We start from the raw sequence: 21,877 nt of genomic DNA, 5'->3' as shown, positions 1-21,877 counted from the left end.
TATGTGTTATATCTCTGCAATTTTCATCTGTGTGTCCTGATCTGCTGTCTTTAATGGTAACCCATCCCTGCTTGCTGTTATATCTCTGCAATTTTCATCTGTGTGTCCTGATCTGCTGTCTTTAATGGTAACCCATCCCTGCTTGCTGTTATATCTCTGCAATTTTCATCTGTGTGTCCTGATCTGCTGTCTTTAATGGTAACCCATCCCTGCTTGCTGTTATATCTCTGCAATTTTCATCTGTGTGTCCTGATCTGCTGTCTTTAATGGTAACCCATCCCTGCATCAAATTCTTCTTCCTAAAGTTTACAATCCTGTTTGATCTTCTTTAATTAACTGATCTTTATATCTAGAAACTGTTTGTTTTTCTTTGCATGAGAAACTTTCACTCATGTGTCCTGCATTTCGGGTCTAATGATTTTACAACCCAAGTATGGCTCTGCCCCTTCCCTTTAAATTTAGTTACCTCTAGGCTGCAAGGCCTGTAGACTGCAGACCGTCCTATAGCTAGAGTGTCCTATAGATCGAGTGTCACGCAATAATTTGAAAATGGCAATTATAAAAGCGGCAATTAGAAAGGGCAAGAGAAAGGTAAACTTGCAAAGAAATGCAAACAAATCATCGATTTTCACATCTGGTTTGTCTGTCTACCTCTTCAATGGCTTTGTACTATTGCTACCTGTTCTTCTCCTCTCTTTTCGTCGATCTATCCCATCAGTGTCTTCCGTTCACATCTGTTCTTCAATCCTTCCTTCACCATTGTACTCCTCCCATGTTCTCTATACTTTATCCAACCCCCATACTCCATCTGGTTCTGCTGGGAAGCAGAGTTCACCTTCTCATAAATCGCTTAATCATCTTCTTTCCTTGTCTATTCTCTTCCTACTTGCAGCAGGTGATATCTCTCCAAACCCTGGTCCTCCTTCTTTCAGCTCAAAACTTTCCACCCCTTATAGGAACCCTACTAACCTCATCAATATCCAATGCATCCCCTCTACTATCTCCCCTTCCCGTCTTACAACTCCTTTCAAATGTGCCCTCTGGAATGCCCGCTCTGTGTGCAATAAACTGGAGTCCATTCACGACCTGTTTCTTTCCAAGTCATTTGACTTGCTGGCTATCACCGAAACATGGATCGAGCAGGGTGACACTGCATCACTTGCTGCACTGGGCTATGACGGTTTGCAATTCTCTCACTCCTCCAGACGAGAGAATAGGCAGGGAGGAGGGGTTGGCATACTCCTCTCTCCACGGTGCACTTTCCAGGTCATTCCTCCTGTCCCCTCTCTTACTTTCCCATCTTTTGAGGTTCACACCCTCAGACTTTTCCGTCCATTCTCTCTCCGTGTGGCTGTAGTATACCGTCCTCCTGGTTCACCCCATCAGTTCCTTGATCACTTTGCTTCCTGGCTCCCTTACTTTCTTTCCTGTGATATCCCAACACTCATCATGGGAGACTTTAACATCCCTATGAACACCCCTATCTCCTCTTCAGCCTCTCAGCTTTTATCACTTACTACCTCTCTGGGACTTGTACAACTCTCTGATTCTCCTACTCACCAAGAGGGAAACATCCTTGACTTGGTCTTTGCCCGACTCTCTTCTGTCTCTGACTTTACTAACAATGACTTTCCACTTTCAGACCATAACCTTCTCTCTTTTACTGTAAATAGTTCTTGTCCTGTACAGAATAAGTCCACTTATCACACATACCGGAACCCACGTGCCATCAGTGTTCCCCACCTCATAGAAACTGTGCAGCCATCGCTGTCCCCCATCTCCTCTCTCTCCTGTCCTAACCTGGCCACTAATCATTACAATCATGTTCTCAAAAGCGCCCTGGACAAGATGGCACCACCATCGGTTCGAGCCTTTCGACACAGATGTAGGCAACCTTGGCAGACGGCACTAACCCGTTTCCTTCGTAAGTGCGCCAGGAGTGCCGAACGTCTGTGGAGAAAATCGGGCACTTCCTCTGACTTTCTTCACTTTAAATTAATGCTTAAATCCTATAACTCTGTTCTCCATCTTGCTAAACAGGTCTATTTTACTAATCTAATAGCTTCTCTTTCTAACAACCCCAAAAGGCTTTTCAATACTCTTCACTCCTTACTAACACCAAAGGTGCAGCCACCGGTCACAGACCTTGGGGCTGAAGAGATGGCCACCTACTTTAAAGATAAAATCGACTGCATTCGCCAGGAAGTAATTTCTCAGTCCACTAACTCCATAAATCCACTTTTCTCTGATACCTTACCCTGTTCACTCTCTTCCTTTGAGCCAGTCACAGAGGAAGAAGTGTCCAGGCTTCTTCTCTCTGCTCGCCCCACTACCTGCATCAGTGACCCCATCCCCTCACATCTGGTACAGTCTCTCTCCCCAGCAGTCACTTCTCACCTAACTAAAATCTTCAACCTCTCTCTCTCTTCTGGTGTCTTTCCCTCTTCTTTCAAGCATGCTATTGTTACCCCTTTACTAAAGAAATCTTCCCTGGACCCATCCAGTGCTGCTAACTACCGACCAGTTTCTAACCTCCCTTTCATCTCCAAACTCCTGGAACGCCTGGTCTATTCTCGACTTTCCCGTTTTCTCTCAGCTAACTCCCTCCTTGACCCCCTGCAATCTGGTTTCCGCCCTATGCATTCTACTGAAACTGCTCTTACTAAAGTCTCCAATGATCTCCTCACTGCTAAATCCAAAGGTGACTCTTCTCTCCTCATTCTTCTGGATCTCTCCGCAGCGTTCGATACTGTGGACCACCAGCTCCTCCTCAGGATGCTTCATTCCATTGGTCTAAAGGACTCTGCACTCTCTTGGTTTTCTTCCTATCTCTCTGACCGCACTTTCAGTGTCTCCTTTTCTGGATCTATCTCTTCTTCTGTTCCGCTCTCTGTCGGGGTTCCTCAGGGCTCAGTCCTAGGTCCTCTTCTCTTCTCCCTCTATACTGCACCCATTGGACAAACCATCAGCAGATTTGGTTTTCATCTTTATGCTGATGACACCCAGCTGTATACCTCAGCACGTAACATCACCCCTGCCTTAATCCAGAACACACCTGACTGTCTCTCTGCTGTCTCTAACATCATGTCCTCTCTTTTCTTGAAACTTAATCTTTCTAAGACCGAACTTCTTGTCTTTCCACCATCCACTAACAGAGCCTATCCTAACCTCTCCATATCAGTCTGTGGGGTCACCATAACCCCAAAGCAGCAGGCCCGCTGTCTTGGGGTTGTGTTGGATTCCGACCTCTCCTTTGAGCCACACATTCAATCTCTTGCTCGCTCTTGCCGGATGCATCTCAGAAACATCTCCAGAATCCGACCGTTTCTCACATTTGAAACCTGTAAAATGCTAACTGTTGCTCTGATTCACTCTCGACTAGACTACTGTAACTCCCTACTAACCTGTCTTCCACTCACCAAACTCTCTCCTCTCCAATCGATTCTTAATGCAGCAGCCAGGCTCGTCTTTCAGACTAAACGCTACACGGATGCCTCCAGTTCATGCCAGTCACTGCACTGGCTGCCAGTCTCCTTTCGAATACAGTTTAAAATAATAACCCTCATCCACAAAGCTCTGAATAATGCTGCACCTTCCTACCTCTCCTCTCTTATCTTAGTTTATCGCCCAACTCGTGCTCTTAGATCCGCCAGTGATCTTAGATTAACCTCTACCCTAGTGCGGACCTCCCACTCGCGTCTCCAAGACTTCTCTAGAGCTGCACCAATTCTATGGAATGCTCTGCCCCGGACTATCAGACTAATACCTAACCTCCAAAGTTTCAAACGTGCTCTTAAAACCCATTTCTTTAGGCAAGCCTATAACACTCATTAACTGCATGAAGTTTTAACTCTTCTACTAACCCGTCCTGTGTCGTCCTCCCATCTGTTATCCAGCAACCAACAGGCACCAGACTTCTATGCAGTCCCATTCACCCTGGACCTGGTGACGGCTGAGTGGTTCAAGCGACAACAATTCAATTTATTATTATTTTTTTTTTTTTTTTTTATAATATTTTTATTGTAATTTTCTCAATTATCCATAAAGCATTGCATCATTACATGACATCTTTGTAAATAACATATATATATAACATATACAAAGCTCCCCATCATTGAGAGCCACCAACATATTACACAAGTGTCATGATATCGGTATATATATCCCCCCCCCCATACCCCCCCACCCCCACCCACTAACGATGCTGGAGATATTGAGTGGCCACAACATATACTCAGTGGAGTATCCTATATAAGAAAAAAAAAAAACTCTATAATCTCCACTGATTCCAGATATCGTTGAGTCTGCTGCCCTTCCTATATCGCTTCTCATAAGCACATTCGTACAATTTTATACGCTTAACTAAATTACTCCATTCATTCACTGTTGGGGATTTATCATCTAACCAGTGTTTGACTAGTACTAGTCTCGCAAGGAAGATAGTCTTCAAGGCCAGGTCGCTTTTTGATCTATCATCTAAGGGGATCGGGAGCAGGCCCAGAACCCCAAAGGTGGCCACACGCGGGAAAGAACATTGAAGCTGGACCTCTAATTTCGTGAAGATCTCCTCCCAATAAGAGTTGATCTTCGGGCATTCCCATAGAACATGGAGTATATCTGCTTGAGACCTTTTACATCTCCTACAGTTAGAATTTTCACTTAGACCTATTTTAAACATTAAATATGGTGAAAAATAAATTCTATATAATATAAAAAGTTGTGTGCATCTGTGATTTAAATTAATCGATGATCTAACCACATTCTTATAAATATCTCGCCATTGTGCCGCAGTGATAAAACCGACCTGGTTTGTCCATTTCACTTGAGTTATATGACTAACATTCTGGTCTATACTGGACCTAAGCCGGCGATAAATACTGGATAAGTTAAGTCGTGACAAATCTAAATCTAATAGTTCCGTAAATTTACCCCCCATGTATATCGTGAACCTATCGTGGTGTAATTCCTTCCTATGTGCATGTGAAATTTGACAATACCTAAAAAAATCTCTTTCCTCCAAAATACCCCTAACACACCAGTCCTGAAAAGAAGGCAATGCCCCATCTTCCTCCAACTGCTCCAGAGACTTGATCCCCTTTTTTTCCCAAAACCCGACATCTTCCATTTTAGATAGCTCCAAAAAGTTAAGATTACCCCACAGAGGAGTAAATTTGAATCCCCCCTTAATGCCAAATAATCTCCTAAGGTCTCTCCAGGTATACTCCAATAACCGCACCAGTGGAATTTTTTTAGCGTTAAGGCCCTTCAATTGCCCGGACTCCAGTAAAACCAAAATTGATTCGTATTTTCTCTCCAACCGAGAAGTAATCGCATGAAATATGTTAGATTGTCTATTTTCTAAAATGAACTGTGTCTGTGCCGCCAAGAAATAATGGTAGCAGGAAGGGAGCGAGAGACCGCCCCTCTCCCTATCTATCATTAACGTTTCCTGTTTAATGCGCACCTTTTTCCTCCCCCAAAGTAATTTATTTATAATCGCGCGAATAAACCCAAACCATCTCTTACCTATCCAGCAAGGAGAGTTGGATAGTACATATAGTATTTGAGGTAGCAGTACACTCTTTATAAGGATGACTCTCTCTGCACGATTTAATGGCAACGTATTCCATGTATTCACCTTGTTCTTAAGTTTTGTTAACAAGGGGGCGAGATTCAAAGTAATATAATCGTCAACCTTGGCCGAGATCTTTAAACCCAAATAATCACATAAGGAAGAAACCTTCAGATCCAACTGCAGATAATTAGGATGTGGATCCCCATCCAGCGGAACCAAAATCGACTTATGGGTATTTATCTGGAAGCCCGAGAATCTACCAAATTCCTGAATGACCTTCAAGGCTTTTGGCACCGATATTTCGGAGTCTTTAAGAAATAAAAGAACATCGTCAGCGTATAACATAATCTTATCCTCATGCCCAGCCAGTCCTCCCCCTTCTATCTCTCTGTCTACCCTAAGTTTTATGGCCAGGGGTTCTATAAAAAACGCAAACAACAACGGGGACAGAGGGCATCCCTGCCTAGTACCCCTAGACAGTGTAAAAAAGGGAGTGAATTCGCCGTTGACTCTGATGCAAACCCTCGGGGCCTTATAAAAAAGTCTAACCCAATCCACAAAAGGGCCACCAAGCCCGAATCTATAAAGCACCTCCCAGAGGAAGTCCCACTCCACCCTATCAAAGGCCTTAGAGGCATCCAATGACAGGATGGAGCGGGACGCCCCCCGGCCCATCTGCAGACCCGCAAAGAGCCGTCTTATATTATTTTTACTCTGGCGGCCAGCCACAAAGCCACATTGGTCTTCGTGTATAAGTGTTGGCGCATATTCCTTTAATCTATTTTACAGTAATTTGGCCACCAGCTTGGCATCTGTATTAATAAGCGAAATCGGTCGATAGGATTCCGCTTCCAAAGGGTCTTTGTTTTTCTTTGGGATCAGAATAATACTTGCCTCATACCATGAGTCGGGCAGCCTACCCTCCCTTTGAGCAAATTCCCATATCTCCACCATAAGTGGTAAAAGGATAGCACCGAATCTGATATAAATTTCTAGAGGTAGCCCATCCAGTCCCGGGGAGGAATTACGTCTGGAGGATGCAAGGGACTCCTCAAGCTCTGCCCTAGTTATAGGGCGAGATATCGCAACTGCCCTATCCATCGAGAGGGAAGGGAATTGAATCTTATCTAGGAATTGCCTTATGTCCCCTATTGACACCTCCAAATCTGAGGAATAAATACCTTGAAAAAATTTTAAAAAAGTTTCTCTAATCTCTTCAGCATTGGTATTTATATCCCCAAAATTGTTTTTAATAGCTGTTATTCTGTTTACCTCCTGTTGTTTTTTAACTTTCTGCAAAAGCCCCTTTGAAGGTACGCCACTCTCACAGTGTGTCTTCTGATCCAAAAAGAATAGTTTCTGCGTCGCCTTATCTGCCATTAATCTGTTGTATTCCTCCTGTGCCCTATTAAAGCTATCGAGCCGCTCTTTCGAACCACTCTCTAGCAGGGCCCTTTCTTTTTCTTTCACCTCCTTTTTTAATGTCCTCTCCTGTCTGGCCCATTGCTTACGCAAATATATAATTTCTGAATTTAATATCCCTCTAAGAAAGGATTTCAAGGTATCCCACATTAGCCCACGGTTGTCCGCTGTTCTATTAGCCGCAATAAATCTACATATCTCTTCCTTAATTTTATCTTCATCTGTCAATAGAACCAACCAGTGCGCATTGAGTTTCCAAAACCTAAGTGCAGGTTTCCTAGATCCGGACACCTCAAGGACCAACGGGGAGTGATCAGATATGGAGCGATTATCATACCGAATTTTTCCCACCCAGTCGATTGCAAGGTCATTGGCCAAGGCTAAGTCAATCCGGGAAAAGGTGTTATGGGTGCGATTATGACATGAAAATATCTGTTGTTCCCCCTTTAAGGATCTCCACACATCTCTCCAACCCACTTCCTGACAAAACCTGGCGAAGGGGGTATCTTCCCTCACCCTACATGGCGGGTTTTTTTTCCCTATACGATCCTTCTTGTCCGACATTACAGCATTGAAGTCACCGAGAACCAAAACGGGGCACTCACCCACCTTTTCCAGAAACCGCAGTAAACTTATCAGGACATCGTATCTAAAGGGGGGAGGTATATAGACTCCTGCCACAACGCATTTAATACCATCTAGTATACCTAGCAGGAATACGTATCTTCCATTTGGATCACACCTTGCATCCAATACTTGGAAATCGACTGATCTATGAACCAAAATAGAGACACCTCTAGAGAATGATGAAAAAACGGAGTTATACACATGACTGGCCCACCTCCTATCTACTAGAGCCAAAGACTCTTTATCAAGATGTGTCTCCAATAATATAACAATTGCAGGTAGTTGTTTAACAATATAGTCAAAAACAATACAGCGTTTCAAGCGATCTTTCAAACCTCTTATGTTCCACAATATCAGCCTAGTACCCATGTGTTATATCTACAAAGGAGAAGAAAGGGGAAGCATAGCAACGAACAAAAAATAAAGAAAAAATCTGCCTTGCGACCAAACAGCATCCCCAGCATCGTTTCATCCCACCCCCCAAAAATCCCTCCACCTGTTCTACCAAAGTACAACTCTTCCTACTTCAGCCACTTTCCCGCCCCCCCTCACCCCCCTCCCCCCAGTTGCTGACCTGTACCACAATATAATGACAACAATATCTGCATTCATAGCCCCTGAAGATCTAACCAATCTGAGGCTTGTTCTGGGGTACTGAAAAACTGGGACTGACCTTGAAAAATAATTTTTAGTTTGGCCGGAAACATTAATGAATAAATGATTCCCTTGTCTCTCAGCCTTTTTTTTACCTCCAGAAAGCTTTTCCTTTTCTGGAGGGTGTCCTTAGAAAAGTCCGGGTATATTGCAACTTTCGCACCTTGAATTGCTAGTTCTTTTAAATCACGTGCTCGTCTCAGTATCGTGTCACGATCTCTCGAGAGTAACGTTTTACAGATAAGGGTGCGGGGGGTATTCCCCGGGATATAAGAACCCGACGGGATTCTGTGAGCTCGCTCAATATCAAAATTCGGGGAGAGATACTCCTTCCCTATTTCTTTTAAAAGCCATTCTTTAATGTAACTTACAGGGTTCTCTCCCTCAGCTTTTTCTGGTACTCCTATTAATCTTAGATTAGCTCTTCTTGAGCGATCCTCCATATCCGCAATTTTCCCTTTCAGGGCCTTATTCTCTACCTCTAGCCGAGAGGTGATTTTTTTGAGAGTGCCCACCTCCTTCTCAATATTAGTAATTTTATCCTCTGCCGTTTTCTGCTTATCTCTTAACCTATTCAACTCTTCACTCAGAAGAGAGACATCTCCTCTCAGGGCTCCCACCTGATCTGTAAGTCCCAATATTGCTGAGTTGCATGTTTTTATGGAGTCTAAGATCTCCCTTAGCATAGCGTTTTCTCCCCCAGCATTTGCCTCGTCCCCGTCCTGTTCCTCCCTGTAATCCTGTACGTGTTTTAACTGGGGGAGACTTCCATAATTTATCCAATTTTGTGGAGTTATCTCCTTTGGCCCCTCCTTTCTCTTTCTCCTTGGGGGAGGCTGCCCCCACAGACTTCCTTGAGGTATTTTTAGGAGGCATGCCTAACGTCAAAAAATCTATACCCCTTAAACAGCCGCTACTAAACTCTCGGACATATAACCAAGGACACAGATATATCAACCTGAAAATAAAACAGAAAATACTGCACAATTGACAAAGGACAGGTTAGTTCAGTAAGAAAATGCAAACCGCAGATATAAAGCAAACAAATAGCAGACAAATAAGAGACTGAAAGCAAAACAAGGTTAAATTAATCCAAGTTGATGCCAGTTGGCATCGGCCCCAAATGTTACGGGACTAGTACAGCATAGCATGTGTTGCACAACAAAGGGCCCAGACAGTTCTACATGCCAAGGGAGCAAATGTCAATAGGCGAGAAAGTCCAAGATCTAGGGCCGTTCACCCTAACAGAGCCTGCAGAGGTATAGCTTGCCCCCGACGATGTTAATTTGGTTTAGTTAGGAGGCACCAATGGCTAACATATAGCAGACAAATAGCATACAGAGAATAGGCGCATATCCGGCACATATTAAGTTGGTTTAAGAAAGAGTCGAACTTCATGCCAGATGCAGTCAGCTTAATACATGGGAGAAGCAAAATTATGGCCTGCAGAGATATAGCTTGGCACCCGAGGCATGCTGTCCCCGTCTGCCTGGCGCTTGTTGCTGGAGGAGGTTTGCGGCTCATAGCCCATTTTTCTTTGGCCCAGAAAATGTTTGATGCCCGCTCGGCTCCGTGAGCAAGAGAATCCGGAGGTGCTTGGAGGACGAGGGGGATCTGTCTATTACGACATCTCGTGCTGGACACGCGTTGACCCGGAGGAGGGCGTCCTAGGGTTGCTGTTGAGGCGGTGTGGCTGGAGTTCTGCCTTTGGAGTCGGCGTGACCGGTGGCAGGGGTGATAAGAGCTGCCCGTGTCTGGTCCCTGCTTTTCAAGTCTGGCTGCGGTTTGGTGTCGTTCGTGTGGATGGGTGAGATGTACCTGGCTATAATTTTCCTCGCCCAAACATTAAGCTATTTGCACCTGGTACTAACTCTGACTCCTTCCTAACCAACCTAACATTCGCCTGATATGTGCCTGCTATCTGTCTGCTATTTGTCCGCTATATGTTAACTATCAGCACCTTTTAACTTAACCAACTTAACATCGCTGGTGCCAAGCGATTCAATTTATTCAATTTATTATATCTTGTTCTATTCCCTAAGAAGAATGGCTTGACCATTAAATATTCTTTTACCTCGTGTTACCCCATCATCTTCATAAACCGTAAGCTCTGGCGAGCAGGGACCTCACTCCTGTTGTTCCATACAAATGTTGTGCTCTGTCATGTTACATTATATTTGTATTTGTTTCCTATGATTTGTAAAGCGCTACGTAATATGATGGCGCTATATAAATAAAGATTATTATTATTATTATTATTATGTGCAATATAGTTTGTGACACCTTACGGACATTGGCTCTGTTTAGACCACTATATGTGAGGCACTGGCATGTGTAATATTTGGCACTTAGTTCCCTTTCATGATGTTTATATGCACTTATGTATTAATAACATACTCCTAGGATTAATTTCAGCTTGATGGCAATATAGCTATTTGGAGTCCTAATTGTTTTACGTTTATGTAAGATAGGTATTTTTTTTAATGTAGGGTAATTATATATATTAAATTTAACTTTGTTGGACCACAAAACTCTATGGGGCAGATTTACTTACCCGGTCCGTTCGCGATCCAGCGGCGCGTTCTCTGCGGTGGATTCGGGTCCGGACGGAATTCATTAAGGTAGTTCCTCCGACGTCCACCAGGTGGTGCTGCTGTGCTGAAGAGCATTGGAACACACTCAAATACACCGGCCTATCCTGGATGAAGGTAAGTGCAAGCTGCGCCACACTTTCAGTTTTTTAAATGCGGCAGTTTTTCCGAATCCGTCGGGTTTTCGTTCGCCCACGCCCCCCAATTTCCGTCGCGTGCATGCCAGCGCCGATGCACCAAAATCAGATCGCGTGCGCCAAAAACCCGGGGCAATACAGGGAAAATCTGCACAAATCGTAAATATTCGGGTAACACGTCGGGAAAACGCGAATCGGGCCCTTAGTAAATGACCCCCTATGTGTGTATAGTTTGGACATTTAAGGTACTGTAGAAAGATATGGAACAAGAATCTCCAGCAGTGAAATCCAGTCCTTAGAAAAACATATAGAGTTAAAAACCACATATTTAAATCGGCATGCGTTAAAAAACATAGTCATGGCGCCATGAGACAAGAAAAAACGGACACTTTTCGGTTCCCAAACGAATCATAATCCTAGTCTGAAGTGTTCTTGAGCGTTCCTCCCCTAGAACATTGCGTTGTAAGTTGCATTACGATTTGTCTAGCAAATGTCAACCAATAATTGTAGGAAAATAAGGGACAGAGAAACAAGGTATTGGGGTGCCCAGATGGCACTCATGGTTCAAGGGCTTGGTATAGTACAGGTGGCATTGTGGTGTGCAATGCCTGGGTCCCTCAAAATGAGCCCATAAAACCTCTTGATGTGATGCAAGTCTGTAATGACCAACTCAGACACAATTTATAACTGGAATCTTTACTATCAGATAAAAGACTGAAATCCATTACACATTTCAGGGTACAAACTTGCAAGAGAGGTGTTAAGAGTGTTGGTCACAATTCCCTTTTTCACATAATCTTCACCAGCTTTAATATTGGCTATGGGGACATAACTTGGGTTTTTTTTTTTATAGTAAGTTGCTACTGGCAACGAGTACAGTCCAATGCTATAGTACACTGCCATGAATGGGCCTACACAGTTTGGATCACTGTGGGAAATAATTTCAGGACATTCATACTCATGGAGGTTACTGGAGCGGTTCCCTATTGCAGGGCGTACAGTGATAGATGTATGTTCCTTAGGCGTATGGCACTCACGCTGGCTGAACCATTAAAGGCATTGAGTGGATCAGAAGAGCCCTTGTACAGCGCTCTCTCTTCTGGATATATGAGATTATAGATGAAAATCCCCTCCTGGCATGGACTGTAGGCACCTTGGTGTGTTCTGCGGTAAATCTTTCACCGTGGCGTGATCACCGTGCTGGGAATGGATGTTGCTGTTTAAGATCAGGGAATTGGAAGCTGGGGCCTAGACTGAATGTGAAGAGCAGTCTTAAAAGCTGTATACGCAAAATCCTGACTGAAATATTCTCCTCAGCATCTAGTCACAACTGGCTCCTGGCTCCCGAATAGGAGAACACATCTCTAGCAGTGTTTCTTCTACCACTGTTAATGTCAACCTTTCTGGTGCCTCAAAGCACTTTAAAGAAATACATACAGGGAACCCTTTCAGTTATCCCTATAGAACGGGTGGACAACCACAAACCGGGGGGGCCCGAGAGAAGCCTATTGGATACTCACCTTAAACACTCATACTCCTGCAGGTTTTAATTCCTGCAATGGTCTAATGCAGGGGTCTCAAACTCGCGGCCCGCGGGCCAACTGTGGCCCGCGGGACAATATTTTGCGGCCCCCACCTGGAAAAGCACCGCCCGCCGTGTATTCACGGCGGCGGTCGGGTCACGCTGCATGGAGAGGGCTCACGGGCTGAGCCCTCTCCATAGCCGGTAAGTCTTTGCTGCATATTGCAGCAAAGGCTTACCGGTAACACCCGCGATCGGTGCTAGCACCGATTGCGGGTGTTTGCACAGCGATAGCTGCCGGCAAGGCTGCCAGCAGCCTCAAAAAGATAGCGGCGCATGGGTGCCGCCATCTTACCTGGGATCGCCGCTCCCCGTGACGTCATCGGGGGGCGGCGATCCGTCTCCATGGTAGCCTCGGGTCTTCCGAAGACCCGAGGCTATTTCGTTTTAACCCCTTCATTACAATGTGCTGATAGCACATTGTAATGAATGAGGAGGAAAATCCCCATATATTGCCATACTGTAGTATGGCAGTATATGATAGGATCGATCAGACAACCTAGGGTTAAAGTACCCTAGGGAGTCTGAAAAATAGTATAAATAAAAATACAAAAAAGTTTAAAAAAAAAAAATTATAATAAAAAAACCTAAAATTTCAAATCACCCCCCTTTCCCTAGAACTGACATAAATATAAATAAACAGTAAAAATCATAAACACATCAGGTATCGACGTGTCCGAAAATGCCCGATCTATCAAAATATGATAATGGTTTTTCAATGCTTTTAACCCCGTAACGGAAAATAGCGCCCAAAGTCGAAAATGCCACTTTTTTGCCATTTTGAAAAATATAAAAAATCTATAAAAAGCGATCAAAAGGTCGTACAGTCCTAAAAATGATATCATTGAAAATATTATCAAATTTCGCAAAAAATTACACCACCCACAGCTCCGTACACTAAAGTATAAAAAAGTTATTAGCGCCAGAAGTTGGCAAAATCAAAAAAATAATTTTAGTACAGGAGGTTTTAATTTTTGTAAAAAACATTATAAACCTATAACAAATTTGGTATCCCCTTAATCGTACCGACCCAAAGAATAAAGTAGACAAGTCATTTGGAGCGCTCAGTGAAAGATGCAATATCCAAGCCCACAAGAAAATGGCGCAAATGCGTTTTTTCACCATTTTCATTGCATTTGGAATTTTTTTCCCGCTTCCAAGTACATGGCATGGAATATTAAATACCATCACTATGAAGTGCAATTTGTTACGCAGAAAACAAGCCGTCACACAGCTCTTTACGTGTAAAAATAAAAAAGTTATAGATTTTTGAAGGTGGGGAGTGAAAAATGGACATGAAAAAACAGGAAAGGGCCCGTAACCGGTTAATCCCCTTCCCTCCGGTACTTGAAGAAGATGAAGTCGCCGCTCTGAACGCACTTGGTGCAGGTCAGAGCGGCGACTTCATCTTCTTCGATGGGAGGGACACGGGGAGACAAGTACCGGGGGGGAGGGGGGGGTGGAGTGTCCCTGACTGGGCTCAGTGCGGTAGGAGCTTGGGACCCCTCGGTGCACAGGACCGTTCATAGAGAAAACACGTCTCCCAGCTTGGGGCTTTTGCTTGCGCTGGGAGACGCCATGACATTTGAATCTGAATAATGATATTTTGTAAGTGCATTTTGTGTGGAAAACTTGATGCGGCCCAGCCTTACCCAGAATCTACCTCCAGCGGCCCCCAGGTAAATTGAGTTTGAGACCCCTGGTCTAATGTATTAGACCATTGCTATTAGACTGTGATACTTTGTTTCTCTGTACTTAAAGGAAACCTACCACTGCTCGCATGATGAAAGCATGCAAGCACATCACCCTGTAGGCTATTTAATACTGATGCCGGCACATAATTTGGTTAGGGACATCAACCTTTAGTTTAGCTAAAAAAAAATCGATTTACCTACATATTCAAATGAGCCTTCTGTGCTACCCCTACGTCACTGGCCACCTTTCATTCCCTTCCAATTGTTAATTATGCACGACCTCTGTCTTCTTATGAGCCCTCCCTCTGGTGTCGAGGGCCGTGACGTCATGGTTCTCTCAGTACTTATCGCGCATGCGCAGAGACAAACTTTCACGCAGCCTGCCACTTCTCACTGCAGCTGCGTGATAGTTTGTCTCTGTGCATGTATTAAATAGCCTGGTCGGCAAGAAAAGGTAGGTTTCCTACAATGATTGATTGACGTTTGCTAGACAAATCGTAGTGCAATCTATGACGCAATGTTCTGGTGGGGGGGGGAAGGGGCCCAAGTATACCTATGGAGCCCACCATTAGAACACTTCAGACTACTATTAAGAATTGTTTGGGTATCAAAGCAAGACTGTGTTTTTAACGCATACGGAAATATGTGGTTTTAACTCTATGTTTTTCTGAGGACTTGATTTCACTGCTGGAGATTTTTGTACCAAATTTTTCTACAGAACTCTATCCGACTCAGCCTTTTTCCGTGCAGTGTGATGTGAACGGTACTTGAGCTGAACAGCAATTTTTTATTTTAATGCATTTAAGTTGTCCATACATATTGGACAAAAGATGGAGCCCTCAAGTTTCAGTAGGGACACCCAATTATTTAAAATGTATACCAATTCGGTGGACCAAGATTGTCTAGTCTTTCTCTATGAAATTGCCCTTTTATTCCATACACATTAAACTCCTTTCTAAAGGAGGGGAGCAGTAGCCAAAACCATAACCAAACGATTAAGAATATGGCAGAGATCACACCAACTCAATTCTAACGTAATGGTTTTTCCAGATGCAACTAAATTTATCAGTTAGGAAGGATCTGTATTTATTCTGTTGAATGGTAAAATTCTTAAAAAGAAACTTTAAAAAAAGTATCTCTTTAAAAGAACAAGGCAAGTAGGGGAGCAGGAAAGAACTAGAGCTTAGAGAAGTAGCAGTTGGCTTACCAAGCCAAGTATATGGGCAGATAGGTAAACACAGAAATACATTTTCCATATACTATTTCAATACTATTTTTTCATAGTAATGAAATAACCCAGCCTTTGTTGTGTGATCCAAGTGCAAAGCAGTAAAAAAAACAGTTCTGTCTGATCTGGAACACACAGAAGAATGCATTGCCTTAAAATAAATAAATACAGACCTACCAGTAATTGGAACATAGTAAAGCAATCCTTGACACAAAAAGCTAAACCAAACAGAAGAAGAGCAAACAAAGAGCAGAAGGCACTGGACGAGATACGCAATGTATTCCTTCAAGTGCTTGCACTAAGTACTGGAAAGATGCCACCTACAGCATAGTGCTTCAGGGCAAGTTTTTCTATGTCACAGTGTAGATGTGTATGGCATCTTCAATGGAACATATGAGAAACTGGCAGAGAGCACAGAGTGCTTGGATAATGTAGTCTTTGTGCACACCAGTCACACTTAAAGGTAGCAGTTAAAAGCCTGGGCATTTCAGAAGACTTTCTATTCCCTGAGGTGTGATGTTATTTCAGCAGCACACAGAAGAAAAGAAAAATATGGTCCAGAAGTATATTGCCTGCTGTTAAACTATCCTACTCTTAACCATGTGCAAAAGAATCTATCCCACAGCAATACAAGTTAAAATTACAACAATAGGACCTCATGGCCATCATGTTCAAATGAAAAACTGGAGCAGTTGTCTCACAGCCGCTGCAGGGGACATGTTGATGTATTATGAAGATGACTTGAGTCACCAGTACGATAATCTTTCTATATAGTCTTGATAATCTATTTGGTTCAGGGAGATCTACATATTTATTTATTATTTTTACTAACAAAGAATTTAAAATTAGATAATGAAGAACTCATTTTTATCTGACAACAGGTTCCAATAGCCTCTGGCATGTCGATTTGAAAAATGCATTTGTTTTGAATCTAAATTATTCCACTAATTTTTAATTGTTTCTTTAACATTACCTGGCTCCCTGCCAGCAGCGTGCGGAAAATCAATGGGGGCTGGCGAGTGTTCATATGGCACAAATCATCATCTTCTAAATTTCTCCTCCCCTCATCCTCACTCACTGCCCTCCCCCTCCCCTGGCCACTCCCCTGCTACCTTTCCCGGTTTACAACAGCTCACTTCTCATTGGTAGGCCAAAAGATCTGGACCCCAGAAAAACACTTATCCGCTGTCCAGACATCTCCCTCCACATTAACCCCCATCTTTGTCCTCCGGATGCAGAAAGAGGCGAGTAGTGTAGTGGAGAACTAAGGCTTGAGCTCAATCCTTTAATACAGTGACATCATTACTCTGCGTCTACTGCTTCAGGCGGCTAGCTACAGTACTGGGAACCAGAGACACGGTGTAATAACGTCACAGCGTCTCGTCCCACACACCGACAAGAGGAGGAGAAGCAGGAAGGAAGGCAGATGAGTATTAAGGTTTTTTTTCCTTTTAATTCATAGTGTAGGGTCTGTGGGGTACATCAATTGATTGACGGGTGGAAGCATCAATTGCTGGGAAGTTAGGGGGAACTTTAAAACGAACCTGTCACAGGTTATTAGGTTGACAGGTTTATTAGCTTATTCTATGCAGATTTCAAAAATGCCATTATCAGAATTCTGTATTATTTCAGTAGTTTATAATAATTTATTTTACATTACCAGGCTCCCTACCAGCAGTGTGTGGTGGGTCCTGAAGGGGAGGGGGGAGCAGCTGCAGCCTGTGTGCGCTTGTGTCAATCTCCTTTCCTACACTCTCATTCAATTCCCTCACCCCTACCTACTTCCCGTCACAATGGGGACAATGTAGTATGCGTAAACTAGAATGAGATATATTATATATGTGGGTTATTCTAAGGGGGTCATTTGGGGGCAATGTTAACCTGCAATGTTGAATAAATTTAATTTTCTGCAGGCTATAGTTAAAAAAAATTGTTTAAGAAAAACAAGAGATCAAGTCATTTCCATGAATGAAAGCCTGGATCACACCACAGTACATGGCAGAGACTGATCACCAATTTCACATTTTTATCTTATCCCCCTTGGTAATTAACTGGAAATCCCTGAAGACAAAGTCCATCTGCTTTTGACACCTTTAAGTATTAGGTCTTATTGTATAACATCATTCGGTTATTCAGAATATCCAACACACCGGTGTCTAGGGGTGAACTGAGATATATATTTATACACACACACATTAAATGGGGGAGATTTATCACAGCTTCTACCCCAGTTAATTATAACAGCGCCTACTCCACCTCCACGCTATGTGGCCGTGGAGGAGCACGGCGTCCCTTTGTGACTTTGAAAAACCTGCAAACTTTCATTTGCAGATTTTTATGCAAAACTATGCCAGGTTGAACAGAGTGCCAGCGTATGATAAATCTACACATACATAGATATATAGGGAACAGAATCCTTGGTTATTATGGGTGTAGTAATAGAATTAAAGGCATACATACTGCAACATTCTGTCTTAATTACTTACTCGTACATCCGGTTATCCTGGATGTGCCGATGCAATGATATCTGGTCGCTCAGATAAATATTAATAGCATACTTTTCAATACTTTCCTCCTGCATCTTCTTCTCTGCAGAATTAAGCTGCAGATGAGCTGCTTTGCCCCATTCTCCAGGTCCATTTGGATTTGGGGGAGGTTTGATGTATAGTGGTCGCTTTAAGTCCTCCACTTTATCCTCTGTTGCAGGTAAATCTCTCTCCTCCCTCTTTTTTGTTATGTGGGCATCTTTCTCCAAGGAAGAGAAAGAAGAAACAGAAAGTTCCATTACCATATAGGTTATCATAAAGAGTCCAACCACAACAAAGGTTTTCATAATAAGTGAGCATCTCCTCAGGCGGATCCTCATGGTAGTAGATTTCTGATCTGGCCACGTGTCAGTTCATCTAACATTACAATTCTGAAAGAAGATAGATGTCAAGTCACTGGGATAGTTTGGTAACAGGTCACATTTCGTGGTCATAAGAAGTATTTATTAGTGACATTATGTTATGGACGCAACCAGAACCTATAAAAAAAAACATAACTACAGGCAGTACCGGGGTTACGTACAAGATAGGTTCCTTGGGATTGTACTTAAACGAAACCTACCACTTTCAAATTGTACTTATAAGCACCAAAACCGTGCACCAGGCCAGGGTGAGCTGGTGCCGGAGCATATCTTCATTATTTCCATAAAGCGCTGTAATGCTTTTTAACACTTTTTTAAATCTTTATACAGGCAGTCCCCGGGTTACATACAAGATAGAGACTGTAGGTTTGTTCTTAAGTTGAGTTTGTATGTAAGTCGGAACTGTATACTTTATCATTGTAACCCCAGGCGAATATTTTTTTGGTCTCTGTGACAATTGGATTTTAAAAATGTTGGGTTGTCATAAGAACCAGGATAAACAATAAAGCTTCATTGTAGACACCAGTGGTAACTGTTACAGCTGTTTTTTGTAGCCTAGGACTAAAGAGCAATAAATTACCAATATCCAGTGGTCCGTTTGTAACTAGGGGTCATATGTAAGTCAGGTGTTCTTAAGTAGGGGACCGCCTGTATTCTAAAAAGCTTCGGCTCACGGTGATGCATGATGCAGCGAGCGAGTATCACCGTGCGCCGAAGTTGCTTAGAATATAAAGATTCAAAAGTGTTAAAAAGCATTACAGCGCTTTATGGAAATAATGAAGGTATGCTCCGGTACCAGCTCACCCTGAGCTGGTGCACGGTATTTGATGTTTATAAGCACAATTTTAAAGTGGTAGGTTTCCTTTAAGTTGAATTTGTATGCAAGTCGGAACTGTATATTTTATGATCCATATTGGGACGTAATGGGAGCAAGGATTATCAATAAAGCTTCATTTCAGACACCTTACAGCTGATCATTGCAGTCTAGAACTAAAAGAAAGCATCCAAAGAGCTTCACCAGAGGTCATGGTAGGCAGAGGGGTCGTCTGTAACTAAGGGTTGTCTGTAAATCGGGTGTCCTTAACCCCTTAACGACTTGGCCTTTTTTAGTTTTTTCACTTACATTTTTCACTCCCCACCTTCAAAAATCTATAACTTTTTTATTTTTCCACATAAAGAGCTCTGTTATGGCTTATTTTCTGCGTAACAAATTGCACTTCGTAGTGGCGGCATTTAATATTTCATGGCGCGTACTGGGAAGCGGGAAAAAAATTCCAAATGCAGTGAAAATGGTGAAAAAACACATTTGCGACATTTTCTTGTGGGCTTGGATTTTACAGCTTTCATTGTGCGCCACAAATGACATGTCTACTTTATTTTTTGGGTCGCTACGATTACGTGGATACCAAATTTGTACAGGTTTTATAATGTTTTCATACATTTAAAAAAATTAAAACCTCCTGTACAAAATTTTTTTTTTTTGATTTTGCCATCTTCTGGCGCTAATAACTTTTTCATACTTTGGTGTACAGAGCTGTGGGTGGTGTCATTTTTTGCGACTTTTGATGGCGTTTTCATTGCTATCATTGTTAGGACTGTACGACCTTTTGATCACTTTTTATTAATTTTTTTATATTTTCCAAAATGGCAAAAAAATGTCATTTTTGACTTTGGACGCTATTTTCCGTTACGGGGTTAAACGCAGTGAAAAACCGTTATTATATTTTGATAGATTGGACATTTTCGGACGCAGCGGTACCTAATGTGTTTATGATTTTTACTGTTTATTAATATCAGTTCTAGGGAAAGGGGGGTGATTTGAATTTTTAGGTTTTTTTAATATAATTTTTTTTTTTTTAAACTTTTTTTTACTTTTACTTTAACTATTTTTCAGACTCCCTAGGGTACTTTAACCCTAGGTTGTCTGATCGATCCTACCATATACTGCCATACTGCTATACGGCAGTATATGGGGATTTTACTCCTCATTCATTACAATGTGCTGATAGCACATTGTAATGAATGGGTTAAAACGAGACAGCATCGGGCCTTCGTGAGTCCCGATGCTGTCATGGCAACGGATCACCGCTCCCCGTGACGTCATCGGGGAGCGGTGATCCGCGGCAAGATGGCCCATGCGGCGCCATCTTTTTGAAGCCTCCGGCAGCATTGCCGGCGGCGATGGCCGTGAAAGCACCCGCGACCGGTGCTAGCACCGATCGCGGGTGTTACCGGTAAGCCTTTGCTGCAATATGCAGCAAAGACTTACCGGCTATGGAGAGGGCTCGGCCCGCTAGCCTTCTCCATGCACCGGGACCCGGCGCGCCGTACTAGTACGGCGCGCGTCGGGAAGGGGTTAAGTAGGGCACTGCCTGTATATGAAATTTACTGTATATACTTGTGTATAAGCCGAGTTTTTCAGCACAAAAAATGTGCTAAAAAACATCCCCTTGGCTTATACACGAGTCAATATAAAAATACTTAAAAAATAATAAACTTATATACTCACCCTCCGGTGGCCCCGATGTGCCGCGCTGCTCCCCCAATGTCCGCGCGGTTCGTCTTCAGGCTTCCGCACCGTCTTCTTTTTTTTGCTGGGCGCCGCCATGTTTTTCCCCAGGGCGGCGCCTAGTATGACGTCAGCAGCGGCGCGTCATCAATGGCGGCGTCCTGCAGAAATAAGAAGACGGCGCGGAAGCCTGAAGACGAGACGCGCGGACCTCGGGGGAGCAGCGCTGCACATCGGGGCCACCGGAGGGTGAGTATATAAGTTGTTTTTTTAATGCTGGGCTGTATACTACTGGGGGCAAGCTGTATACTACTGGGGGCAGGCTGTATACTACTGGGGGCAGGCTGTATACTACTGGGGGCAGACTGTATACTACTGGGGGCAAGCTGTATACTACTGGGGGCAAGCTGTATACTACTGGGGGCAGGCTGGGCTGGCTGTATACTGCTGGGGGCAAGCTTGGCTGCCTGTATACTATAGGGGGCAGGCTGTATATTATAGGGGGCTGGTTGGCTATATACTGGGGGGGTCTGTGACCAATGCATTTCCCACCCTCGGCTTATACTTGAGACAATAGGTTTTCCCAGTTTTGGTGGTAAAATTAGGGGTCTCGGCTTATACTCGAGTATATACGGTAGTAATCGCTGCGGTGGTTGACCACTCATAGGACAATGAGGCTGCCAAATAATGTGTATTGGATGCTCAGGCTGCGGCACAGGGTCAATCACTAGTGGAAAGTGAACAGAGCCTTAGTTTACCTTATTAACATGGTTCTGCTGGTAGCACAGAGGAAATATGAATCCCCTGATAACAATGTTCACCTCAACAACATTCACCCAAAAAGTTGATCTCAGTCTATAATATACACATGGCCTCAACTAAAGTTAATATTTAACTTTAAACCTGATAATGGGCAGGGCCCCTGTGCATATTGTAGCGGTAATAGAAGA

At 43.3% G+C, this 21,877-nt stretch overlaps 1 protein-coding gene across 3 annotated transcripts in view; it reads right to left on the bottom strand.

Annotated features, from left to right (window-relative positions):
• Positions 1-21,877, bottom strand: part of GALNT4 (polypeptide N-acetylgalactosaminyltransferase 4) — a 154,480-nt gene that overhangs the window by 119,275 nt on the left and 13,328 nt on the right. For all 3 annotated transcript variants that reach the window (XM_072152909.1, XM_072152910.1, XM_072152908.1), the window contains exon 2: positions 17,997-18,427. In XM_072152909.1, coding sequence (XP_072009010.1) covers positions 17,997-18,376 — 380 coding nt within the window. In that variant the 5' untranslated portion in view covers positions 18,377-18,427. The remainder of the gene's footprint in view (positions 1-17,996; positions 18,428-21,877) is intronic.

The sequence above is a fragment of the Engystomops pustulosus genome, chromosome 5 (assembly GCF_040894005.1).
Source record: "Engystomops pustulosus chromosome 5, aEngPut4.maternal, whole genome shotgun sequence".
In the NCBI taxonomy this organism is placed as follows: Eukaryota; Metazoa; Chordata; class Amphibia; order Anura; family Leptodactylidae; genus Engystomops; species Engystomops pustulosus.
This window is presented reverse-complemented; position numbering and strand designations above follow the sequence as displayed.